General features: G+C 38.3%; 1 protein-coding gene and 1 pseudogene across 4 annotated transcripts; both read right to left on the bottom strand.

The window, feature by feature from the left end:
* Nucleotides 1-445: 445 nt before the first annotated feature.
* Nucleotides 446-10,904, bottom strand: LOC309696443 (6-phosphofructo-2-kinase/fructose-2,6-bisphosphatase-like). Of its 3 annotated transcripts, none has more exons than XM_082517684.1 (14): nucleotides 10,806-10,904; nucleotides 5,898-6,023; nucleotides 5,713-5,809; nucleotides 5,412-5,478; nucleotides 5,216-5,290; nucleotides 4,425-4,481; nucleotides 4,189-4,310; nucleotides 3,883-4,090; nucleotides 3,551-3,697; nucleotides 2,870-2,974; nucleotides 1,788-1,917; nucleotides 1,607-1,669; nucleotides 1,447-1,511; nucleotides 446-1,140 (listed from the first exon to the last, which is right to left on the bottom strand). In XM_082517684.1, the coding sequence occupies exons 1-14, from the start codon at nucleotides 10,855-10,857 to the stop codon at nucleotides 1,081-1,083; spliced, it is 1,374 nt and encodes a 457-aa protein (XP_082373810.1). In that variant the 5' UTR covers nucleotides 10,858-10,904; the 3' UTR covers nucleotides 446-1,080. The 3 variants fall into 3 exon arrangements, with proteins under 3 accessions (XP_082373810.1, XP_082373809.1, XP_082373811.1); XM_082517683.1 differs by lacking the exon at nucleotides 10,806-10,904 and adding an exon at nucleotides 7,145-7,318; XM_082517685.1 differs by lacking the exon at nucleotides 10,806-10,904 and adding an exon at nucleotides 6,609-6,996.
* Nucleotides 10,905-13,049: 2,145 nt separating this feature from the next.
* Nucleotides 13,050-27,245, bottom strand: LOC309698021 (UDP-glucuronosyltransferase 1-2-like; annotated as a pseudogene). Its single transcript has 3 exons — nucleotides 27,174-27,245; nucleotides 19,956-20,742; nucleotides 13,050-13,132 (listed from the first exon to the last, which is right to left on the bottom strand). The product of its transcript is annotated as a UDP-glucuronosyltransferase 1-2-like (transcript).
* Nucleotides 27,246-27,603: the final 358 nt, after the last annotated feature.

Below are 27,603 nucleotides of genomic sequence, written 5' to 3'. Positions count from 1 at the left end.
ACTGCGGCTTTGATATTGACATAAAAATACATTCAGAAAGGAGCCAAACATCCGTGAGGTGTTGTGGAAGAAAAAATGCCAAAGAGAGTGAAGTTCATTTAGAAACCTGCACGACTTTTCACGGAAAAGGAGGAGGCCGCTTCCAGCATGCATTCATATATACTGGAAACTTTGGGGACTTAACGAGAACTTCAGGAAAACACCAAAACAGTCTCCCCTCCCCAGCTTCTCCGTAACAGCGCTCCTTAAAATAATCACAGTCGTATTTTTTTTCTAATTACTGCCAAATGTTTTCGTTTCACTCGAGCGACATTTCTCAAAGACCCATTATTTAAAAGAAAAAGGAAAAAAAAAAGGAAACAGTAACATTGGTCATTAGGTATGTGGGAAGAATTTAGACTTTAATTGTTGCACGTGGCAATTAGAAGAATAAAACAAAGACTCCTGAATTTTAATGCGAATTTATTTTCTCACATATTGGAGATAATTATTCTTATATATTTTCTATGTACAACTTTTATTTATTCGAACTCACCATGCTATTTAATTTCATTACAGTAGTTACAGTCATCCAAGTATAAAGTAAATGTTTTGTTTGGGTGCTGTCCATGGTGCTGATTCCTAATTACATAACTTGATGATCAACAACACATTTTGTTATCTGTACCACAGTTAAATGTACATGAAGGCAAGGTTAAGAGTGATAATGAAAACCCATCTACATCTACAATTTTATTCTTGCCTTCAGCTCAAGACAAAGTGCATTATTACTGTCTATAAATCATTTGTAAACACTGTGTGCTTTCAGAAAAGAAAACCACATTAAGTCTGATGAGACAGAAATATTCCACAGACATCCTGAAAACAGAGCCAGCTGTAGGTTATTCCCTTTTCACTCACTCCTTGTGCTTCAGTGTTGATGCAGTCCCGTGTCTAGAATCACCTCTTCAGCTTCAAAGACCTCCTGTCTTCTATTTTCCCACATTCAGCTGTGACTGGAGTGCATCTCTAAAACTTAGTGAAGCTTATCAGTAGTAACAAATCCAGTTTCACATAACTCAGTTTTCCAGCAAACAGTGTTTATATGTGGTCAGGAACAGTCTGCAGAGCTTCCTCTGGGTTTCTGGTGATGTTGACATTCTGCAAAAATAAAAGCAACAAAAGAATCTTTCAAGACTAAAGTGGAAGTTACTGAAAAACAGAACGATGAATCAGATCTAACTTTAGTACGAGTAGTATGTAATATTACCATTTATGAATCCAACTTTACAATGTCAATAAGTTCAATGTAAGTGAAAAAGGGATAATTAAGCAAAGGCATCGTTTCTTCACAACTGCACACATATTTATTTAATCAGCACATACAAATGATACAACTTTACTGCCTACAGATGAATTATTGGCAAAGCTAAGTATTACAACAAATGTGCAGTTATGTAAACTCACCAGTGGCCTCTCTCTGTGTGTGTTGACAGCTTCAATATTGAGGAAAAATGACTCAACCTTACACCCTACAAATGAAGATGTAAGAAAAAGATTTACATAGAGTGAATGTGCGATACACTAAAGATGGGATATCATATATAATTAAGTTCTTACCACCTACCGTAGGCTATCGGTGTGAGTTTGAGCACAGTGTGAAGAGGGCATCTTAGATAAGGCAGCTCATCTTCAGAGACACAAATGTAAATATTAGAAGAAGTGTTTGTGGAATTAAAACAATATCACAAACTGTTGTATATTGTATCACATGTTTGTGCACAGTTTGGGACGTTTTTTTGTTCTACCTGCAGGTTTGTCAAGGAAATAGGCTAACAGGCAGCGCATCACAGCTTGGTGGCAAATGACCAAAACATTTTCCTGCCTCTCCAGCTCCATGATGACTGGCTCTAGACGATGGACTAGATCTTCATAGGACTGGACAAGAGACATAATTTCAAACATTTTTCCACAAGACCCAGACCCTAACCCAGGCTCATTTTATTCTGATTCTCTTAAGGTACATTTTTGGTAAAATGGTAAATGGTCTGTATTTGTATAGCGCTTTACTCAGTCCCTAAGGACCCCAAAGCGCTTTATACTACATTCACCCATTCACACACTGGCAATGGCAAGCTACATTGCAGCCACAGCCGCCCTGGGGCGCACTGACAGAGGTGAGGCTGCCGGACACTGGCATCACCGGGCCCTCTGACCATCACCAGTAGGCAAACATGGGGTTAGTATCTTGCCCAAGGATATTTGGAATGCAGCCCGGAGGCAGCCTGGGATCGAACCACCGACCTTTAGTGGCTGACCTGCTCTGCCACCTGAGCTACAGCCACCCCATTTTTCTGGAAATGGTAGGGACAACAAATTGTAGAGCTAAAAAAGAGGGGACCCAAATGAAGGAAACAGGAAGCAGGTAGACTAAGCCAAAGGCTAGCATCAATGCTGATCTGATTTAGAACAAAAAAGCAAGAGCAGGAAGAAAATCTGCTTAAAGACACTTAGTCTTTATTATTTTTAAATTTTTAAAGACTAAGTGACCTCCGACAGTGTTTGCAACATTTTGAAAGCTTGGAGCACACAACTCCTCAATTTGTTTCCTCTCTAAAGTTTTGTCAAAGCCACTCTAAAGCTTTATTTTTGAAAGACAAATATCAAAATAATTTAAATCTTTTTTAGCTCTACATTCCAAACTAAATACTCTCCCTGAATGATCAAGTCAGTGTGCAAACTGCTTCTGGTAAGCTGCTCACTGGCCAACAGAGGAAATTATTTGTACTAGAAAGATTCCAGGTGTCAGCAGTGTGTTTATTAAAATCACAGTTATGCTTCCTTGGTTGCATAAAATATATTTCTAAAACTCATTCAGAGCAGGGCTTACCTCACCCTTTGGGTACCGATAGCGATATTTGTCCTGGTCTCTTAGTGCAAATTCTTCTGGGAAATTCTCCTGAATTTCCTCATAAGTTAGTTCCTCACATACACCCTTAGTGAGAAAAATATAACACGAAAATCTTTTTTGCAAGTGTACTGTAGCATAAAAGCACAAAACCTCTAAGGTATTGAAATTTCAGTCTCTTGGAGATTTTAATCGCAGATTAAGATTAAAACAAAAATTATAACATCCACGCTAGCGACTTAGAAAAAGTGGTGATGTGAGCAAAAAGCAAAGTGTATAACTGTGCAATGGCAACATTTCCTTACTAGCACCAAGTACACAGTGAAGCTCATAGTGATGCCAGTAACCAAGATTGCAATTTATGTTTTGGACTGAAGATGGTGCTAGAGGATAAACAATGTTGCAGGTCATCTGTCAAGACACTTGATCAAATATTCATATACGTTACACTCAAAATTGCCTCTTCTGCAAACTTAAAACATTTGTGGATAATTTTATAATGTTTTTAATATACTTTGGTATATTACAGACTGAACCAAAGGGAAAAACATACTAACTGACTATGTAATCATATCAACTTGTCAAGCATTAGAAAAACAAAATAAATCATTTATTGGAAAAATTGAATTAGTGTTGCTGAGGTATTATTGTTTTATAACTCACCGCATCTATCTCATTAAGAGCCTTCCACTGTTCATACTGGACTCCCAGGGCCTCTGCAGTCTGGACAGTCCTCTTCATGTGACTCGTCCACACCTTGAGGTCTATGATTTTCTGTCCTTTGATGAAGGTCGCCAGGGCACTAGCATACTAAGAGAAAGAGTATGATTTTAAGAAGCTAGTTGACCTTTTAGGAAATAGACTGGCATTTATACCACATTTTTGCAATTTTACTCACCAAATGAAATGCATAAGATTACAAACTACAGGTAACTAATTTTGCTTTTTCAGAAAATGTCAGTTCTTTATATGTTTTTATTTGTCAGCCAAATTACCTTTTGTCCTCTAGGGGATAAGCCCGTGTCTCCACCAATCCGACCTAACAGGTTGAGTTCGCTCTCTCCATGGCGGCTCAGGTAGATGGATCTTGGTGTGACGTGTATGTTCATGAGGTAGTACACTATTCTGCTCTGAATGTGGTCCTGGACCCGGTTCACAAGGTATCTACTGCCCACATCGAAGATCTTTATGTAGGAGAGTTTCCTGATCAAATTTATGGCAGTGAAGATAAAAAAAAAAGTTATGGAAGTATTTTTTATGCATTCTTATCATCACTGGAAGAAAGGTGTCATAGGTCGCACCTGTCTTTCTCATCATCTATAGGCATGTAGCTTGCCCTGTAACAGTCGATGCGCTGGGTGAAATCTTCCATGGCTTCATCTATGTCACGGTCTGCATAATCAGGGCTGCCGAATTTTACTTGCTGAAATGAAAAGAAGATTCAGGTTTAGATTAAAACATTTTTTAATTGCACAACAGCTTCTGTACATACTGAAGTCTACACACAAAAAGGTTATAGCATAGATGTGCTTCTCACCCTGATATTCTCTGCAATGATTTCTGGGTCATCACAGATGGATTCAACGAAGAACACCTGCATTCAAGAAGTCAGTTGAAAAAAGTATTTTTACATCATGAGTAAATACAGTATAGTTAGTGGTTAGCTTAAAGGAACCACATGGTAAGCGTTGATATAACTCTGTACAAAAATCACAGGTAATGACATTATTAAGTAGAAGGTCAATATGATTCTTTGGACTTGACAGTAAATACAACGCTACAATATCCAGATGCTCAGCTCCCAGAAACACAAAGTAACAGCTAGCCTGGCTTTTCTTTGAGGCATACACAAAAATATATATCCAAATAAATATTTAGGTTACTCTTAGCTTTTAAACTAAAGCAATATAGGATGTTTTTAGTTGTGCAGGATTGCCTCCATTGCTAGACTCAACCACTGCCACAGCTGAAAACAATTTACCTCACATTGACTATGGCTGTATATGCACTAATCACCTAAACAGGTAAAACAGTATTAAGCCATAAAACCGGTCTCTTTAATGTTTCTCTTTTTTTATTTCTTATTTTTTACTTTTTTTTTTATGTGAAGAAAAATAATTATAGGATAAAAATAGGTGGACTTTTGGGCTTGTAATACACGGGTAAAAATCCTGTATTGACCTTTAGCTTACCTAAGTTAACTGGTTGTGATGCATGTCTTTGATTCATGAATATATAGTGACAGAAAATTGATGTCATTTTATTTATTCTACTCTAAACAAGACCCCCCCCACAAATAATTGCTTTAAATAGCCGTTTAACACTTACCTTGTAGCCCATTTCCATTGCAAAACTAACAATGATTGCCCTCCTTTCTCTTGTAGTGTTTGTAGCATCAAATACCTGCATGAGACAGGACACAGGTGTTATCATTTGGTAACAGTGACACGATTAGATAGATAGAGATAGATAGGGAAAGTTTTTTCAAAATTAGAAGGACAGTTTTAGTTGTCCTCTTACTCACGGCTACTTGCCCCAGTTCCTTTGTGAAGTACAAAGCAACATCTTTGAGTGCAGCTGCTGCACAGGCCCTGGGAGAGAAGTGACACTCGTATATGCAAAGAGACAAAAACTGCAAAAATATGAATGATTGATGAGTGTCGTGTGAAAATGAAGATAAATCAAATCTGTCACACCATGATTTTACAAAATTCTCTTCAGTTATTTACATACTGTTACAAATGCCAATATTAAAAATGGCCAGTCTGTTGTTTTAAATGAGTAAACAGGTGCACCTTTGAGTAGTTTATCTTTAGCGTACTTACTTGCGAATCTTCATGGCTTCCTCATTATCAGGTTTGAAGAATTCAAAGTTTTTATAGATCTTGACGGCCTCCCTGCGGTACTGGCCCACGTTAAACACTGATGGAGTCGATAAACAGAGAAAAATTAACTGTTTCTGTCTGACACTTATATGATTAGGAGTCAAGAATTCATTTGGAAAACTGACTTTTTGTCGGAACCCCGATCCAGTTCAGGTAACGAGTGAGCTTCTTGGAAATGTATGTCTTCCCTCTGGCTGGCAATCCAACCATCACAATCATTGTGGGAGAGTTACAGAACTGAGGCACAGAGGCTGAGAACAAAGTAAACACACAAAAAACACAATGAATTCTTTCAGGTACACTTGGGACTTGTGAGCTGACTGGGTTATTCAGCATTAGAGCATCTGTTTTGTGTTCAGTGGGTCACATGCAATCTAGAACATGTTTTGTCTCTGGCTGCTGAGGTCGTTTTCATTAACAGAGAGAATAAGAGCTTCACAGTGCTGCTCAAATGTCAAGTTTACGGTTGGTGTAGTAAGTTGCATGGGTTTTGTCTGTGCACAAAACAACTGCCCAACTGACCAAAAAAAATAAAACGGACACAAAAGCAGAACAGAAATTAAATAAAACTCTTTAGGTAGTCACATCTTAGAAGCAACCAGAGAAGCACACTGCACCATACGGCTGACAGGACATAATGCCTTTAATCTCCAAGTATGTTAAAATGTCCCTGCATGTTGTTAAAGCTCAGCTCAGCTACTGCAAGAATTTCCAAATGTAACAATATTAATCTCCCTGGAAAAACCTAAATTGGTTTAGACTTTGTCACCTATTATTTATGAAGGAGCAGCAAGCAAAGGAAAACTTCATTAGGTGCCTTTATAAATGCATCTTACCTTACCAAGGAATGGTCCAGTAGTCTCAATACTACTGTGTCTCAAAGTTCGGTAATTTATAACGTAGACTGCTTTGTTGCTTGCCGGCTAGCTGTACCCCAACAGGTACCCGGATGGCCTGTGTATATGTCCATATGAGGACATGGAAAGAGTTAGCCTCCAGACTGTTCGATTATGAATGGAGTATGCAGCGTCAGCAAAATGCTCAAAGGACCATGCCAGACACTCAACTGAGAGCCAACTCAGACCTGGTTTGGTCTAGGCTGGCTGTAATCCCATCGCTGTGTCTATGTCTATGTCGCTCTCACACTGCTGTCTTTCTACGCGTCTCCCTTGAAAGGCCTGAGCTCAGTTCAAAATTAACAGGAGAGAAAGGTTAGAGTGTAAAACAGACTTGTGACTGCTGGACGTCTTGATGCTGATGAAAGCTTTTGCTGGAGCAAGAAATAAGTTGAAGCAGAGACAGAACAAACATCAGGGAAGATAATGTACTGTAATCTCATACTCAAAGTGAGACAGGCTTTTAATAAACTTACACCCTCTCCTGCGGTTCAAGTTGCCTCCACTCCATGGCACCCAGATCTTGAGCAGAGGTGTCTGTGTAAGATTTTTATGCTCTGTGGATATATTAATTGCCAAAGCCATGAGGCCTGTGAAGCAGGTCGAGGAGTTAACGACTGAGACGCACAGTCCTGTGATCTGTGTGCATATTTGTGCCTCACTGAACACTAACTACTGCAGGTCAGGTGACAGTTGCTAAGGAGAAGTAAGCTACTTGGTAGGCAGGAGGGGGAGGAACTGAGGCCATGCTGCTTCTCTGCCTCTCCATCTGTTTCATGATTTAAAAGGCTTGAGAGAAGCTGCCAACAGAAGGACCCCTCATGAGCTGAGCACTGCTGGTGCTGCTGCACAAGCTGTACAGAAAGTGCAGTGCCAGTATTCTCCTTCCTTACCACTAGATGGCAGTTTAGACCATCTGTTTAGTCGCTCATAATCAAAACGGTCAAAATTTCAAATAATTAAATAATTCCATATAAGCCAACAACAACGATTAGACAGCACTAACCACCACTGCTCTGCCTAATTTAGGCCACATAGTTCATATCAACAGTCATCAAACAGTTATTTATATTATGGCTGAAGAAATCACGATAGTAGACAACATTAGACAGATCGGATTACCCCTATGAGCAAGTATTTGGTGATGGTGGAAAGGCGGGACTCTTCAATAGTAAAGGGCTTCAGACAGAAGTGGGAGGGGCATCCTACCTTTACGCTTTCAAAGTTGAGGGGGAAGAGAAGATACAAAGAAGAGCTTTGAAGGACTACAAACAACAAAGGCAACACAATGAAGCAAAAATAATGTTTTAAAAGAAGTCAGCCACTTCCTGTCAAAGCCCAATTAAAGGTTGTGTAAGAACAGAATGAGTGTTCCTGTATGTGGTTGGAACAATCACTTTCTTGAGCAACGAATCATTCAAGCATTTAAACAGCAGCTAACTCAAAGGATAAATCAGTGTTGTGTCCACCAATAACAGAAAACAAAGCAATTTTAAATATGTATCATAAGGTATTTTTTCTAGCAGCATGTCACAAAACATAATTTAGCCCAATTTGTTGAGTTGAATCTCTGAAAAATGGCAAATATAACATAGTTTGATAGGCATTAAATAACAATGTGATTCTCACAGAGTTATTAGCTGAAAACCTGGATTATATCAGCATGGTGTGCAGTACGTTCTCAAAGAATTTCAGGAAACCTGAAAAGTGGAGGACAAAAAGAAGTGGCAGGCCTAAAAAAGTATCTACAAGACATAAGCAGCATCTCAAAGCCAGGTCTTTAAGAAATAGGAAAGAAAGACCTGAAAGGCCTGAGATAGGACCTGAGAGGTGCATATGATCAATCAGATGTACGGTTCCCTAAAGCCTCATCAGAAACGTTCGAAGGAAGAGCGGCTGTCAAGAAGCAATTTCTAAACAAGGTAAACAGGGACATTATTGTTAGTATGTATGGAGGAGGTCAGGAGAGCAGTACAGCAGTGAGTGCTTACAACCTTCTGTAAAACACAGTGAAGGCTCTGTGATGATCGGGTCTGCATTTCAGCTAGACTCTTTGAATTATGAACCCAGAAAAGTTACATTACATTACATGTAAAACCATCTAGAAAGCATCTGATTGGCAAGGGGTTTGTTTTCTTTTTAGAAATAGCAATAATCCCAAACACACTGCCAATGTATTAAAAGGTTATCTGTATAGAAAAACACACAATCGAACACTGTCAGTCTTGGACTGGCCTCCTTGGGGCCTGGGCCTTATTAATATTGAGATTGCATTATGAGATCATCTTAAAAGACAACAAAACCAAAGATCTTTGAATGTCTTCAAGAAGTCTGGAGAACTATTCCTAAAATCTCCTTAAAGAATAACAAGAAAGCTGCCTAAGAGAGCTCAGGCTGTGTTGGTAAGAATAAATGTGATCACATCAGATATTTTCAAGATCATTCAAATTATGCAAAGTCTGTTTTTGCTTTTTATGCTGTACTTTCATGTTTGTTTGCACATAATTTAATAAATAAAAATAAACTAACGCACCGATTTCCCATTTTCCTAGGAAACATATAAAGAAATGTGGGGTGGCTCATTTTTGAATTGTTCCCTGTGGCTTTCAGTTTCTCTTCTCAGTGCTAACAGTAGCTCCTGATGTGTGACGTTTCTCCAAATCTCATTTCAAGTGTCGAGAAAACCTGCAAGTTTTGAGCAGAGCACTTGAGCAAAACTTTGACTATCTGCACCACAGTTAAGTCTTTGTTTGATAAAGACACAATTTTTGTAGTTTTCCCTTGATACACCAAAGTGGAGTAATTTAATACACGCTTGAGATACTCAGTCAGGTTTGGTTTGCAGTGTGCTTTGGATCATTATTCATTATTGCACTGTGATGGACTGTGCAATTAGTTTTGCCACATTTGGCTGAATCTGAACAGAGAGTATAGGCCTGTCCACCTCAGAATTCCTTCTACCTCTACTATCAGCACTCCCATCGACAATAAACATCAGTGACCCCAAGTTGTCTTTTGTGGTATTTCAAGCCTGTTGGTGTTGCTGAGCTGGTCAGTGCACCCTTTATAAGAATATATCAGCCATCCAGATTTTAAAACTCCTAAAGATTTTCCTATCACTTCTTTAGATTTACTTTTGTTTATCAGCCTTATTAGGTGTCATATTTGAAATTACAAGAAAAAGCTACAAAATACAAATCTGAAGCTTTAAATCAAGTTCAGATATTTTGTCAAATTCATCTGTCATGTAAAGTCAAAGGAACTGGTCTCACCTGCCTATGAAACCACTTGTCAATCAACTGCCAATCAATTTTGAGCCTCTGAAAAAAAGTCTATTTGACACAGTGTACTGTGAAAATCCTCCCTGCCATCATTAGCCACTCATGACATTTGCTTGTGACACTTGCACAAGTCCAAGTACTCAAACCTTAATGTCAACTACTCAAACTTCAGAGAACATCGTGACCCAGTTCTGGACCAGGTTTAAAGGGCAGCTAGCCTTGGGATAAGCTCAACAGAAGGAACATACTATTCTATTGGCTGTTTTTCTTGGTAGGAGAGGTACTTCCAAAAACAACGGCCATGCAGGATTGGAGTGCTTTATAATGTTTCTTTATATTTCGTCCAACTTAAAAGAAGTCATTTAACACGTGAGAAAATTACACCAAATAGTAAAAAAATTGAATATAATAATAATCTCTCCATGATCTCTGTGATAAGGCGCACTGATCACTTATTTGTTTGCTTGTTTTAGTTTCTGTTTTAGTTTCTTGTTTACCTGTTCAAGTGCATGAGCCTTTTATTATCTCATAACCTTACTTCACTTCTTTGTTGTTCATTCATGATCAATGTATTACCTATAAACAAGGCAACCAGTGATGGTATAGATCAAAAATAAAGCAAGCTGCACACGCAATTTCTCATTGTTTGTGGGCGATTTGTATTCTTATCTTCCTTTAAAGTGGAAGTTGATTCATTGATTCGTAGGAACACATTCAATTATTTACTCATATTTATGTTGCATTCAGTATGTCCATGTTGTTGAATCACATATTAATAGAGATTTTCTTGCAGTATTTTGTCTGGATATTGCTAAGACACATGCTCTCTTTAAAGGTAGTTAATCTGTGATCTCACCTGCGCTATCATGTCTTCGGAGCCTCGTATGTTCAAGCTGGGGAAGCTCCATTATGTGCAACACTCCAACAAAACAACCAACAGACCATCAGCACAATCAACAGACAGAATTATATGGTCAGTGGCAACAGGATTACTGCTCTTTTTAAAGAACCCGAACAGAGTGCCAAAGTATTTTCAGCTCACCCCCACTCCCACTCTTCAGAGTCCTCAACATGCTGACATATGATAGCAGCACACTGGGCTTGTCCTTTGCCGTTTGCCAGGGCCAGAGTTCACAACAAACATAATGAAAGGGGAAGCAGCACTCATAGGATGCATCATAATAAGTGCAAAGGTCTTTGAGATGGTAGTTGCTGTTTTGCAAATGAAGATATGGCAGCATTCATGTTAAATTGCTATCTCTTATCATGCACGTCTGATTTAAAGTACATCAGGGAGATCATTGTCATCGACTGTGTGATATATGTTCGGCCTCACTGGGCTTGTTGGGCCACTGGAAGCAGTGGGATAATGTGTTATTTATATAAAAGCCAGACTTAAACATGAGATAAGTCTTTAAAGCCTACCCGATATTATATTATCTAATTTTCTAGCCATCCATCAATACATTTTCTTCCACGTGGGGCGATCGTGGCTCAAGAGTTAGGAGTTCGCCTTGTAATCGGAAGGTTGCCGGTTCGAGCCCCGGCTTGGACAGTCTCGGTCGTTGTGTCCTTGGGCAAGACACTTCACCCGTTGCCTACTGGTGGTGGTCAGAGGGCCCGGTGGCGCCAGTGTCCGGCAGCCTCGCCTCTGTCAGTGCACCCCAGGGTGGCTGTGGCTACAATGTAGCTTGCCATCAGTGTGTGAATGTGTGTGTGAATGGGTGGATGACTGGATATGTAAAGTGCTTTGGGGTCCTTAGGGACTAGTAAAGCGCTATATAAATACAGGCCATTTACCACTTATACAGGGCAGGGTTGCGGGGGCAGCAGCATAGGAGCCCAGACATCCCTACAACCTCCTCTAGCTTGTCCAGGGGAAAACCAAGAAATTCACACGGCAGCCAAGAGATATAATCTCTCCGGCTTGTCCTGTGTCTCCCCCCGAAACACCACACAGGAGGTGCCCAGAATTCTTTCGAGGCAGTCCGAAAGACTTTTTCCATGTCCCAGTTGTGATCTCGGTAACAGGGGATTGGTCTCCCCATGGCTGCCACCCAGCCCCTATGGCACCTCCTGTGGGTGTTGGACCTACAGGAGGGTGGGCCCATGTTTTTCTGGCTGTGCCTTGCCTGGCCACATGGACTAAGGCCTAGGCACCCTAGGCCTGGCTCCAGGGTGGGGTCCCGGTAGGGGTGAACAGTTTCCTCGATCTTCTTGTCACAGGGGTTTTTGAACTGTCTAGCAACTAGAAAAAGGGCGCAGAGTAAACACATAGAGACAGACAACCATACACACCTATGGTCCGTTTAAAATCACTAATTAACCTAATGCTGTGCATGTCTTTGGTTGGAGGGAAGAAGCCTGAGTACCCAGAGAAGCCACACAGACCCAGGGAAGTGGCTGATGGCCACTCCACTCCTAAATTAGTACCTGTTGTTAGCAAAACCCTGATATGTGCTGTCAGGTGTTCATGGAGAGCTGCTAGCATCTTCAGCCAGTAGGTGTGAGTTATGCCAGGTCCTTGTCCAGCTCTTCATACCAGAGACCCATTGCTTGTCTGCTTTTGTGTTGCTGAGTAGTTCTTCATGTAGGAGGTTGCTGTGGTCTGCTCTTAGGTCCATTTACATTTTAGGCCATATTATTTCCTTGATACAGACCTCCCCCTTGCCCCACCCCACACACACACACACACAAAAAAGAAAAACACTTTAAACTGTATTTCACACCTGAGAGCTTATGAACCCATGAGAAACAGCACATAGATGTTTGTGGCTTTGTCCACAAGCTTCTCCCAGTAACCCCATGTCACAGAGTGTGGTTTACAGGAAGTGTAACTGAAGTTTTCTCATATCTACTTTACATTTACAGAAAACAGCAAATTGTAAAAACACAAATGTAATCAGAATAATGTGAATAACATATTGTTGTGTTTAAACTGTCATTCTATCATGTCATTTATTATTAATTATTGTCAATTCCAGTTCAGTGTAAACTTCCTTTGCGGTGCCAACATTTATGTATTGTCACAATATTTATGTATGCCTGGATTTCCTCATCCTGATCAGACATCTAATGAGAAATTTACAGAAGACACACACTAATGGGCCTTCCCACGCACCAAGTTATCATACTGGCTAAAGATGAGAGTTATGAGTAGAACTGGCACACCATGATAAATATCTTGGCAAAACCATTTACCATGTTAAAAAACTTTGCTTTTAGGTTGGCCGATTATATAATTCGGAGGTCTTTTGCCAACATGTTACTCAGCAGGATCCCAGCGGTCATGCATTCATGTTTCTGTCCACCTGTCAAACTTTCCTAGGGCCAGTCCTTGAATAATCACTCAGCACCTCCTGTTTTAAACTTTTGTATTTTGATAAAAGGATCATCTACCCATAAACCTTTGGTAATGTAGTAATGTAGTGTATTACTGTGGGTTCCATGTGTACATATTTCTACAGTAGAACCACAGCAACGTCTCTGTGGGCTGTTTTATATTGTTTATAAAGTGCATTGCAGACCATGTTGCAGACTCATGTAAAGATTCATAGTGAAACTGATTCTCACCTCTAGCCGTGACTGTGAGCACGTATTCAAACCAAGGAAAATATATGTCAGAGCTGCTTGTGCAAAAGAACTGATGGCCTGATTGCAAGATGAGTCGATGTATAATTTTAAATGTCAGACTGAAGTTGTTCACTTTTTCTTACTTTGGTCTTTTTGATCAGTATATACAAAAGTAAATAAAAAAACATTCTGAAATTAACCAGAGCGATCAACAAATATGGAAAAACAACCCAGCGTCTGTGATGTAATCTCTAAAACGTCCATGTATTGGAGTCATTAAGATTGTGAGTGCATTGAACATGACCACTATGATGAGAAAATAAAGTGGACAGCAAAGAGCAGAGAGAGAGAGGGAAAGGGAGTGAGAGCAAGACAGAGACACAAACTTGACACTAGTAAACAGACAAAACTGACTACACACAGGTGACACTGGAGAAGACGCAAAGAGGAGAGACTAAGACTGATTGGACATGACCTTATTAATTGGTGGTCACATATTCTGTAGCATATACTGATAAACTGCATTTATCAAACAATTTTAGTTCATAAATAATTTTTTTTTTTTTGCTTTGATTGGTTTTGCTTGTTTGTTTTTTTAAAAAAAACATTTTTTCCCCCCTCGCCTGTCCCGTTTGGTTTTTACCATCAGAATTATTCTCTAAAGGCAAAGAAAGATGCCCAACTTTTTTTCACAGCTTCATATTTAGCCCACCATTTCAAATCAAGATATTAATCTATGTGAATTGATTATAGTTCAGTCAAGCTTCTGTGTAACTTACTTTGTGTCAGTAATGTCTGCTGTTGTATTCCAGGCCAAAGGTTTATAATATTGTTTACTATGGGTCAACCAGGACAAGTGATGGATGGAATTTTACTTTGGTCATCGAAATCCTAGACAGGGACGAGGACCAAAGTTAGAAAGTATTGCTATCAAGTAGGACAATATATTACTTAAAACGTATTTAATTTTGTAGGCTGTGGGACAGATTTACAACAAAATGCTGAGCTAGGGTGAAGGAGTGTTGTAGGCCTAATAACCAAATAATACAGTGTAAGCTCACATTTTATTCATGTGTTTCTCTCTGAAATGCAGATTAAAGAACTGCTGCTGACGAGAATAAATATATTTTTGATTTAAGGGATATATTTTCTGATGCCAGTCACTGGGCACTGTGCATGAGGTCCTGATGACTGATATGCAGGTGCAAAAGAAGATTTGTCTATAGGACAGCTGCATTATAATGGCACAGTGAACCACGCAGATCTACTCGGCCTGGGGGAGCTCCCCTCCACCTTTTTACAGGTCCCATGTCGTTAGGTTTTTACTACTGTCCACTCAGCACTTTACAGTCCATCCCTGATCATATTCGGAAGGGTATTTCCAGTCTCTTTTATAAACTACCTTTAAAAAAAAAAAAAAAAACGTCCTTAGCAGACCTTCCTTCTTCCAGTAGTTGCGTGAATACCTCATCCCACGTTACCACCTTCAACAAATCTCTCCCATTTCCTCCAGTTTTTATGAAATTGGTCCATTTTAAGGTAAAAAAAAAAGTAAGTTTTTCCATTCTATATATTTCCTCCATTATTCCTATCCAATCTTTCTTTGTTGGGGGCGCTTTCTCCAGGATGTTTATCAAGTATTTGTCCTTTAAGGAGGCTGCTGATGGGATATCGCCCCAGTACACAGTACAAAAATCCAAATTTAGTTTGAGACCAGTCACCAAGTAAATTGATTCGACCAATTCACTCCAGTATGACAGGATTATTGGGCATTTCCAAAATATATGGAAATGATCTGCCATGTTTTCCCCACAGTTTCTCCAGCAGTGTCCATCTGTCAGTTGACCTTTTTGTTTGTATTTTATTTTGGGTGTTATAAAAAACCTAATAAAATTTTTCCACGTGAATTCCCTCCAATAACCCGAGCTAGTAGTTTCCATCTGTGTCCTGCATATATTTAACCAACTGTCCTCTGATGTGTTGATTTTAGCCTCCGTTTCCCATTTAATTTTGATATAATTGGTTGATTGATCCTTAAGTGATTGTAAGTTCTGATAAAGTTTAGCAATCAATTTGTTTTTAATCTGACCTTTATAAGCTTCTTTTATAACGGGGACTAGGCCTTCATTACGTTCTTCTATAGTTTTTATATTACTATTGAAATAGGACATAACTTGGAGATATCTGACAAAATCTTGGTTTTCCAAACCATAGGTGTCTCTTAATTTTTCAAAACTTTGTAATCCTTCTTTTCCTAACAATGAGCAAAATGGTCCGATCCCCCTTGTTAACCAAGTTGTATAACGTCTATCTATTTGTGCAGGGATAAATTCCTTATCATGTGTGACCCACCTGAGTTGTTTGAGACCAGCTCCTAATTTAAGACTTTCACATTCATCAAACCATATCTTTAAAGGAGTTTTAGTCCATTCATTTAGATTATTTTTCTGTTCCAAATATAATTTTTTTATCTCCTAACATTGTCTGTAGTGGTAATTTTAATTGTGTCACATCTAAATATTTCCATTTTGCTTCATACGTTGGATCACACCAATAAATTAAATATCTTAATTGTGTTTGCTTTAAAATAACTTTCTAAGTTTGGGAGGGAATGTCCACCTCTTTCCTTAGGTAGTTGCAATGTTATATATCTAACTCTTGGTTTGCGGCCTTTCCATATAAATCCCGAAATCATTCTGTTCCATAACGCAAATTGTTTGGCTGGTATGTGTACCGGTATAGATTGAAAAAGGAAAAGCAGTGGTGGAAGTATATTCCTTTTGATCAGGTCAATCCTATTGTACAGATCAAGTGGCAGTAGGTTCCACCTTTGAATGTTTTCTTTCAATTCCCTTATAATTGGTGAATAGTTTATTTCATAGATTTCTGTCAGTGTTTTAGGAATCTTAATACCTAGATATTTAATTATTTTATTATTCCAATTAAATTTAGACATACTTTTGATCTTTGTTGTGGGTACGTAATTGTATGTGATCACCTGTGTTTTTTGTATGTTTATTTTATATCCAGAAAGTTCTCCAAACATTTCCATCTTTAACCATAACTTAGGTAAGCTTCTTTCTGGGTCTGTGAGGGTCAGCAAAACATCATCTGCGTATAATCCCATTTTGTATTCCGTATTCCGTATCCATATCCCTTTAATTTGTTCATCCTCTCTAATAGCTTGCGCCAGTGGTTCAATAAATAAAGCAAACAGGGCTGGGCTAAGCGGACATCCCTGCCGACATCCCCTCTGCAAGTCCACTACTCCAGTTAAGCTCCCATTTATTTTTATTCTTGCTGAAGGTAAATAATATAAATTTTTAATCAGTTGAATAAAAGGGTCTCCGAAACCAAACCGCTCGATAACCAAAAATAAATAATCCCACTGGACGGAGTCAAACGCCTTTTCTGCATCAAGGCTTAATGCAATTGATTCCGTTTGGGATTTATTCATATAATCCATTAAATGTAAGGCACGTCTTATACTGTCCTGTATCTGTCTGTTTTTGAGAAATCCTGTCTGATCTTCGTCAATAATTTCTGGTATAGTATTTTAAAGTCTTTCTGCTATTATTGAGGTGAATAATCTATAATCCATATTCAGAATTGAAATTGGTCGATATGAACTGCATTCCCTTTTGTCCTTGCCCACCTTTGGAATTACTGAAATGATTGCCTGTCTCCAGGATGCTGGTGACTCCCCTCCCTCCAACACATAGTTAAAACATTTTAATAATAGCGGTGATAATAACTCTCTAAAGGTTTTATAATATTCTGATGTAAATCCGTCCATACCCGGCATCTTATTTGTTTTTGTTTTCGCAATGGCTTTATCCAGTTCTTGTTTAGTAATTTGTTGCATTAGTCTTTTGTTTCGTTCCCGTCCAATATTAGGTAAATCCAGAGAGTGCAAAAATTTCTGAATGTTTAGAGGGTCAGCCTTTTGTGTCTCTGAATATAAGTTTTTATAATAGTTTTCAAATGAGTTTTGTATTTCTTTAGCAGTGTAACACATTTTTTGTGTCTCATCATCTTTTATACTGTAAATTCCTCTTTCTTCTTGTTGTTTTTTAATTCTCCAGGCTAATAGTTTCTTTGCCCTAGGGCTGTAATCATAATACTTTTGCTTAACAAATCTGGCTTTTAGTTCTTCTTGTCTGTCATATATATCATTTAATTTACGTTTTGTTAAATTTATCTCTTCCAATGTTTGAGAGTCTTCAACAGTGGCATGTTTAGTCTCTAAATTCTTTAATGTAAGTAGTAACTCATTAATTTGCCTTTGATTCTCTTTCTTTTTGTACGAGGACCACACTTTTTCTTCTTTTTTTTGGGAGGGGGGGGGGGGGGGGGTGTTTGGTTTTTGTTTGTTCGTTTGTGAAATAAAAAGTTCTTTATTTTTCAGTAATGATGGGAACAAACGTTAGTATACAAACCTAGCTTTTTGTGTTTGCATCTTCATGTGACATTATCACGGTGTGGTTTATAAATACGTTTTCTGTGATTTTCATTTAAAAATGAAATAAAGGGTTGAATGGAAAAAAAAAGGACAGCTGCATTATATTAAATAAAATATTCCAATGTATAAACCTGAAATCTGTGTGTAACAGTTGATTTTTTTTTTTTTGCAGCACTAGAAACAACTATCACAGGCATATCAGGCATAAGACATCCCATCTCTGTCATTAAGTTTTGTGCAATTTGCTTCAAACCTTGTTAAATTATGTTTATGCATTAATTTAAAGACATTCTGCTGAAAGGAGAACTCCTACAAAGGCATATGCCTTAAAGCCAGCTGCAAAAATCCCCCTGTCCAATGCTTTAAATCATAAAAGTGACTGTTAGTAAGCCCCTTTACTTTGCAATGGTATTTTGTTCTTCTTTACATAATTTGTGTTTTTGATTTAAGGGATTTTTTTTTTGATGTAAGTCACTGGGCACTGCGCATGAGGTCCTGAGGTTCTTTAAAATGCCACCCTTCGTCATGGTATTTTGTTCTTGTTACAAACAAGAGGGTAAGAACATTTGTGGTGAAGTTAGATGCACATTTTGTTCTTTATCTTTACCACATCGCGGTTTCAAAATGTCAGGCATCTACTATCACATTGTTGAAGAGACTAGTGAAAACACTTTTGATTCTTTGCACACTGCTCTTTTGTTTTCCTAGGTCTGTCACAATTTCCATACCCACTTTTCTTTGCTAGTTTTGAAATTTTCTTTGTGGTTAGGAGAAGGAGACAGGACACACTTTTCAAGCATATCTCATTTCTTGTTATCTTCCTTTGTTGAAAACCCAGTCAGAAGAATCAGAATCAGAATCAGATCAGAATCAGAATGGGGTTTATTGCCAAATGTTGAGCAGGTTTACAACATTAGGAAATTGCTGCGGTGCTTCAGTGCAAACATGGTGTCATAAATAACACTTAAATAGACATGGAAAAAATAAAAGTAGGGATAAGAATTAAAAGTGCTACGTGGAAAGATATGTGCATGAGATATACATGAGATATATACATGAGAGTAAGAATTAAGAGTGCTACGTTGAAAGATATATACATGAGTGCAGGTGGTGATCAGTGCCAGTTTGCTGTGTTTAGTTAGTCCTGTCACCTCTCTCTCTCACTTCTTTTTGATGATTTAATTTTGTTTTGCTCCTGTGAATTTTCCCCCATTCTACCTTGGTCATATGGTATACCTTGGTATATTTGGTATATTTTCTGGCTCCCTGTGTTATGTTCACTTGACTGTTTTTTCTTCTTCTGATCTCTTGTGATTTTGGACATTTGTTATCTTTTGGACTTTTTTTTAGCCATTAGTGCGTTATTACAGCTTTGTTTTGGTAGATTTTGTACCTCTTGTGTACTGTACTTCAGGTCCATAACATCTGCTAAAGACTTCAAGATGGACACAGACGTCCAAAAAAAACGACAGAAAACTCAACTGAGAACTGCAAGTTATGCCAAATGTCATTGCGCAAATGATCTGAATAAGCCACACTATGCAGTTGACTGATAAACAAATAGTGTATTCACACCCCCCAAATTGCTCATCAAAATCAGGTTCTCTTTTCTTACACGTAGTAAATGGCAGCATGACTTTCTTTATCCCCCATCTGGATTACTAAGTGCTTCTCTTTTCCAATAGTCAGCTGACCTGCAGTAGTATTTGGGGAAACATCAGCATGCTATAAACTTACTTGTGGTTTGGACAATTGTTATCTTTTGGACTTTGTATTTTTGGACTTCAGCGAGCTATTACAACTTGATTTTAGTAGATTGTGTGCCTCCTGTGTACTGTATTGGCCCACAATGTCTCAAAATTCCACAAAACACTGATTACTCATATGTGTCTCCCACTCACATATGTTTACAGAAAATAAATTCTTGGAGATACACAACACAAGATACAAAAGATATATGGAAGTGAAAACCACAAATTTTGAAGGCCTTTGAAGGCTTACCTTGGAAGCCGCCGATATAGATGACATTGGGCATGGTGGGACGAGGGAACTCAAATGTAAAGTCAACCCGCATGAGCCACAGGTCAGCCTTTTGGGTTAGAGACATGAGGCTAACATTATTTCCAAAATAACGATCACACAAGGCCTAATATGGTTGTCTGGAGACATAGTAGTCCCTGTAAAAAACCATGATGTAATGGATCATATTTCTGATTCTTTGAAAAAAATCTATTTTGTCAGAGTTATGGGAAAAGCATATAGGGATGTAGGACACTGAAGAAGGAGCGACGGCAAGGTGTGCCTCTCCACTAAAAAGCCAGCGCACATTGAAAACCAAAGGCAGCTGGAGGTGATGTGCTAACAGCACACCACCTGGAAATGTAGGATCGGTCAGAAAAAGATCATATCCAGTTTTGTTTAGGTCCCCAATCAGTGTCTTATTCTCAAAGATGGTGGAAGTAAATTTTGCCACAACTTCCTGGTTTTGTAGCAAAAGGGTAAACATATTCCAGAGTGAGCCGGCATTCTTATTAATTTCCACTGACCTCTTCAAAAAAGAGCTCATGAAGTCTTGACTCTCAACGGGCTGAGATTCTTCCTGGATGATCGTGATGGAGGTGTAATAAGGTGAGAATTCAGAAATATACCAGCTGGTGGATGAACGTAGCACCGTGATTTGATGACCTTGAGAGTGAAGAGCCTTCACAAGGACTTTCATGTTAAGCCAGTGGCTTTCATCTACTGGAAACACTAGCACTTTTGCACCATCACATGGGAAAGTCAGAGTTAAATAAATAAATAAAATTCAGTTGAATCAAATTGAGCACATGATATCTACTATAGACTTCTTCTAAAATTGTAATAGTTAACCTTATCAAACACCTGCCCATTTACACAATAACTGAAGCATGGCATTTATTTTAATTATTTACATTTGTTTGTGGTCACCTTACAAATGTTCCTAGGGTCATTCCTTCTACAATTTATCAGAACATTCAACGGCCAAATAGCTGTCACCACCAGTTACGGGATCAGAAACATGTCATTTTACCAATATTTTGATAATAGGCTCATCTACCAGTTATTTCTTGTGTCAAATGCTGTGAAATGGATAAAGAAAAAATTACGGTCTATTTCCCTGTTTCCAGTATTTGTTCTATTTTTAATTTAAATATTATTTTTTTATTTACCATGGAGGTAAACTTCTGCATGACCTCTATGCAAGAAGCAAATGATGTTTGTGGCTCAAGAAGCAAGGGACGATCATGGCTCAGGAGTTGGTAGTTCTTCTTGTAACCGGGAGGTTGCCGGTTCTCGGCCGTTGTGTCCTTGGGCAAGACACTTCACCTGTTGCCTACTGGTGATGGTCAGAGGGCCCGGTGGCGCCAGTGTCCGGCAGCCTCGCCTCTGTCAGTGCGCCCCAGGGCAGCTGTGGCTACAATGTAGCTTGCCATCACCAGTGTGTGAATGTGTGTGTGAATGGGTGAATGTAGTGTGAAGCGCTTTGGGGTCCTTAGGGACTAAGTAAAGCGCTATACAAGTACAGGCCATTTTATCATGTTCTTCTTTTGCTTTTTGATCTAGGACTTTTATTGCATCATTGTTCAGGAGTTGTGTTCCTATAGGTTGAAGCAAATCCTCCTTTTTCCACATCTTCCAGATGTAATCTTTTCTCCAAAGTCCTTGAACTCTCTCATATTGATAGGAGGTGCTGGTTCTTTTCCTTAAGTGGTACAGAGATGTCGGTTGTCATTATAATTTCTTTTTTAAAAATCTTCCACTCTTCTGGTTTGAATTCTCAGAATTTACTCTTATTTTATTTTGTCTTAATTTTGAATTCGTCCTACTCGAATTATGTCGTTGTTTTCGTATTTATTTCCTGTTTTTAATTTGTCGTTACTTGTTTCAGCCTCAACTGTTATTTTGTTATTATTATCATTTTCAATTTCTTTCTCTAAATACTTCTCTTATTATTATTATTATTTTGGAAATTATCAGTATTTGTTTATACTTTATTATTACTCCGGTCTTTTTGTTAATCAATTAATGACTTAAAAAAAATCCTATCCTCAAATGAATGTCAGTGCGCCCCAGGGTGGCTGTGGCTACAGTGCAGCTTGCCATCACCAATGGTTTGAATGTGTGTGTGAATGGGTGGATGACTGAATATGTAAAGCGCTTTGGGATCCTTAGGAACTAGTAAGGCGTTATACAAATACAGGCCATTTACCATTTTACCATTTTACCATGAATGAGGTGAAACGTCTTTAAGTAGCTTAAAGAAGTCCAGACGCTTCTCTTTCCAAGCTCCTTAGACTGTGATGACCTGGATAACTGAGTAACTTCACAGACATATCTTCAAATAGTTTTTCTTAAAATTGTGTTTAATTAATTTATTTAGTGTTCTTGTTCTATTTTATTTATTCATTTTATTATTATTTTCAGTTCCACCTGCGCCCACCAGGGACTGGGGAGTGACCTGCAGTATCACCCTCCCACTGGATTGAGCCAGATAGCACATGAGCTCAGTCCTCCGACGAGTTGGCACTATTTTTTCTTTTAGCTGTAATACCCTCTTTGGATACAGGGTGTCGCACTCTGATGAATAGACCCATGCTTCCTACTTCTTCACTTTCCCTTAGCGTTCTACCACTTCCAGTTTTATTGGTTGTGCAACATAAGGAAGAAAATTAGAAAGAAAAACAAAGAACTACTACAGTGAAAGACGTACATTTACCCCAATTTGCTGTTTTTATAAGAAGTACAATATCCCAAAAAGCTTTAAAATACGTTATACCATAGAATTTTCATGATGTTGCTTTCATTATCCTCTTCGATTAAGATACTTTAAATACAGTGAGTACTTCCTATTTTTACTGTCCTCAATTTTTTTTACCAATTCACTACCTCGACTGGACTTTGATACCAATGTGGAGGTAAAATGAAAAATAAAATTGTTGTATAACAATTAAGGCCTCAACTGGACTTTGGTTAAGAGAAAATTGCTTGACACTGAGACTGGGGGAGACACACACATGGAAACAAGACAGACTGAAGAGACAGAGAAAACGAGGGACACAGAGGGGGCGAGAGACACAATGGGCAATGAAAGGGAACAGAGTAGATGAACATGAACCTAAGAACTAGAAATATAAATGATTCAACTATAGGAAGAGCAAACTCATGTCACTGAGTTTGCTCTTCACTCAAACATGAATGACACTAAATCAAAGAATATCAATTAAACCACAAAATACATAAATACTGGGTCACAGTCCCAGGACCATGACATCAGTATGCTATTACAACATGCGTACCTCCCTTATACTGCATTGTTCCATAAGATCTCAAAATTCCACACAGCACTGAATGAGAACAGTGAGAATTCAGAAATGTGATTTGATGACATTGAGAATGAACAGCCTCCACAAGGATTTTCATGTTAAGCCAGTGGCTTCCATCTACTGGAAATACTAGCACTTTTCCACCATCACATGACAAAGTCATAACTAAAAACGACAGTAAGAAAGTCCAGGCTGGATATGGCTCCATCTCTGCAAAACAGACAAATTATTGAATCAACAAATATTTTCAATTCAAATTATACAGTCCACCATTTTCAGATGTTCAAAACTCACAGTTTAACAAGATTAACCTGAACTAGAATGATGCATAACTCTAATCACATTCAGTCCGTGTGACCACCTGCCCAAGCCAAAGAAAATTTATATATCTGAGCTGCTTGTGCAACAGAACTGAGGACCTGCTGGTTGAACGATGAGTAAATGTATAACTATACATGTCTGACTAAACCTTTTCAGTCTGTTCAGTCTTTGCTCCCTTTACCCATGTAAATAAAAAATCTTCCAAAGAGTACTATAGCTTTCGGTAAATGCCAAAAACAGCAGCTGTGACAGTATAGCTAAACAAGTATGCATTGCATTTTTTATATTGGGAGTGATTTGAAAACAACCACTACCACGAGAACGTATAGAAACAGAAACTTACGAGTAGTGTAGCACCTTTGCTTGCTCGTGTCATGTTCTTAATTCTTGCTTCTCAATTAATTAGCTATCTTAACTATTTGAACACTGAGATTGTCAGACATTCAGTTCAAACTGCCTCACCACTGGAAACCCAAGTCCCTGGCAAGACCTTACTATTTACCATCATTGAGCATATAGTGTGAAAGTTAAAAAATGGAGTTGATTGATCCTAATCTCACAGATTTCATAACTAAAAAAATCCATTTCGAACATTGGAACAGTTACAGTAACATTAAAATGCTATCCACTGCAGTTTTTGAGTTTCTTGTTCAAATTTTCTAGTCCTTAGTTTAAAATTGTTTTGTTTAGGTGTGCGTCTATCCTTTGCATTTGTTAGTTACTTCTTGATTTTTTTTGTGTGCTATTTGTATTTAGTTTCACTTCCCCATGCGTCATTACGTTGGTTATTTGCACTTGTGTGCAAATAATCCCGTAAGTAGAGATATTTATACACACAGCGCTGTGTGTATATATAGCTTCACTTTTCTTCTTGTTCCTTGTAAGAATACTTCATACTTCATACTCTGATAGATGCATTAGAAAGCAACTTGGGATTAGCAGCTTGCCCAAAGATATTTGGCATGTAGTTCAATCACTAGAGTGTTGCAAAAACTGGCACTTTGACACCTAAAATCTCTGGAGTCTCTGGAGATGTAACAATAGAGGTAACATATGCAGATAAATGTTTTTTTACTTAAAGCACAGAGTACTATTTGATATGAATATAGGGAAAGTGCAAAGCAGGGTAAAAATAGAGCTGTCATGCAGCAACACATTGACTTCCTTTTTAACTACATGGAAAATTTTACTCCTTTTGAAATAATGAGTCACTACTAATTACGAGTCTTCAGTGTTCCTTAAATGTCATTGTTACACTTACTATTTTGACAAAGTTTAAGATATGCCAGGTCTCTCTTGGAAATGAGATTTTTAATCTCAATGAGATTTTTACCTGGATAAATAAAGGATTAATATAAAAAAATTATATTTTCTACTTTATTGTTTAGAATAAATTCAAATACACAAAATCTAGTTTCTTCATGTTCATACTCTTCATATTAGTTGTTGTAGTTTAAAAAACAAACACCCCCCCCCCCCCCCCAGAAAGGTTTACTAAGGATGCAGCTTGGCTGTGGAAAGATCACTTCAAGGATCTTCTTCTAGCATGAGCACAGACTGAGAACAAAGATCTAGTCCAACTCTCGAGCATATTTCGAGGTGTGTGGGATAAGGCTAAGGCTGGCCTTTGTAACTGATTCTGTTCATAGTATTTTATTATCAGTTCAATACAATTTAAATTTTCATAGAACCAAACGACAGCAACACTTACCTCAGACAAACCACCACAAACCAAAGACCCTTCAGTAAGAGAGAATAATTAGAATTTCTAAGCTAACTGAGTGACAGAGGGTGATGGGTTTGGTGGTTTCTCATCTCTGCATTTTGAATATAATATAGTTTAATTTCGAACTCCAGCTGACACTGGAGTGGTTTACAGAGGAGTTGGGGTGGCTGTATTTGAGCAGGTAGAGCATCTGTTAATGGGGAGGTTGGTGGTTCATTCCCTGGCTCCTCCAGTCTACTTGTTAAATGTCCTTGGGCAAGATACTAACCCCAAGTTACTCTCTGATGCATCCATCAGAGTGTGAATGGCTGTGAATAGTGTGAACAAGGCAAGCTGGCCCTCCCTCTGGTTTCACTGATCAGTTTTGACCGGCATGTTAATACACACATGCAGATATTTTTAGAAATGTAGTGTTTATTAAAAACACCAGGCACTTAAATCTCTCTTAGAAACGTAGACTATGGTCCTACCTACATTTTGGTATTCTGCAAACCTCAGGTGGGTTTGTTTGCATTTGGCTATAAATATTCATATTTTCTGTGTTTGTATTTTCTCTTTGTGCTTTGTCTGTCAATGTCATGTCATTTTTCTGCTGTGAAGAAAGCTGAGACTTCCTCGAGTCTTGGCTAATTTGATAGCCAAGCTTTAAATGTTTTAGAAATACCTTAAGAAGCGTGTGACAATCAATTTCTCTACATAAAATTACAGCACATTTCGATGTTCAGATTTAAATATCTGCTGGGCTCACAGCTCTGTGTACTTTAGAAATGATCACATTATTTTTAACTGTTGTTTCCGTTACTACCGCACCCAATTGCAAAGTATACACAGGATGTAACAAAATCATTATCTAGATCTGCTGTAAGATGCGGTGGATTAGATGTCTGCTAGAAAAAAAAAAAACTGCGCACACAGAAACTGTTGATCCCCCCGGCTTGATAACCTAAGTCTCTCTCTACTTGTCTAAACCACAAGAACCGATACACAGACGTAAGAAAGCAGCAGAGTTTCTCATAAACATTGTTATATTTGAATATGAAGAAGAGGTGTCCAAGAGAGCAATCAAGTTTCCTGCTGTTGTTGCTTCTGTTCTCCTCTTATTTTACCTAGCCTGTCAGCTGAGATAGTATAGAATGAACTTCAAATCATATGAGGTGAAATCCCATTTAATGAGTTTCTTACAGCAACGACAAATCAAATTAAATGAATCCATCCATCCATCCATTCGCTTCCGCTTATCCTTTTCAGGGTCGCGGGGGGCGCTGGAGCCTATCCCAGCTGTCATAGGGCGAAAGGCGGGGTACACCCTGGACAGGTCGCCAGTCTGTCACAGGGCCAACACATAGGGACAGACAACCATTCACACTCACATTCACACCTAGTGGCAATTTGAATTATCCAATTAACCTATCCCCACAAATTAAATGAAAAAAGAAAAAAAAACATGAAGGGAAAGCAAAAAACAAAACACGTAACAAAACCTAAGAAATGATCCACTGAGGCCACTGATTTCTGTACATTTTTTTTCTTATCTGTGAGGAACCTTAGAGAAATTTTTGACCAGGACATGTCCTTCAATGCACATATTAAACAAATATGTAAGACTTCTTTTTTCCATTTTTGCAACATCTCTAAAATTAGAAATATCCTGTCTCAGGGTGATGCTGAAAAACTAGTTCATGCATTTATTACTTCCAGGCTGGGCTATTGTAATTCATTATTACAATAGTACTAATGAGCCTCCACAAGGATTTTCATGTGAAGCCAGTGGCTTCCATCTACTGGAAATATTAGCACTTTTCCACCATCACATGAGGAAGTCATAGCTAAAAACGACAGTAAGAAAGTCAAAGCTGGATATGGCTCCATCTCTGCAAAACAGACACATTCTTGAATCAACAAATATTTTCAATTCAAAGAGTTTTTGGGCTTCAGAAGAACAGTATCCATACTTAGTTGGTCACATGATTGTTGGCTTTTGGAAATTTCTCCTTGTTATTGTTAGGGTCTTTAACTTCCAATATAAAGTGCCTTGAGGTGACTATTGTTGCGGGTGGTTTAAATAAAAGTGTATTGAATTGAATTGAACACAGGATCTCTAATATGGACTTCTTCCAAAATGATAATAGTTAACCTTAGCAAACAACTGTCCATTTGCACAATAACTGGAACATCAAATATATTTGCATTATCTTAAGTTTCTTGTTCGAATTTTCTAGTCCCTATT

This window comes from Aulonocara stuartgranti (genome assembly GCF_965226115.1).
Source record: "Aulonocara stuartgranti genome assembly, chromosome: 20".
Classification (NCBI taxonomy): Eukaryota; Metazoa; Chordata; class Actinopteri; order Cichliformes; family Cichlidae; genus Aulonocara; species Aulonocara stuartgranti.
Note: the sequence above shows the minus strand (reverse complement) of the source record. Positions and strands in the feature narration are given on the sequence as shown.

What these genes read in the sequence shown, in the direction of transcription:
- LOC309696443 (XM_082517683.1), bottom strand. Translation starts at nt 7,253, where the DNA reads ATGGCTTTGGCAATTAATATATCCACAGAGCATAAAAATCTTACACAG. An exon ending in GAAGCCATGAAGATTCGCAA is followed by an intron (nt 5,479 to 5,712) that starts GTAAGTACGCTA and finishes CTTCTCTCCCAG; the next exon opens with GGCCTGTGCAGCAGCTGCAC. An exon ending in ACTCACACCGATAGCCTACG is followed by an intron (nt 1,512 to 1,606) that starts GTAGGTGGTAAG and finishes CTTCATTTGTAG; the next exon opens with GGTGTAAGGTTGAGTCATTT.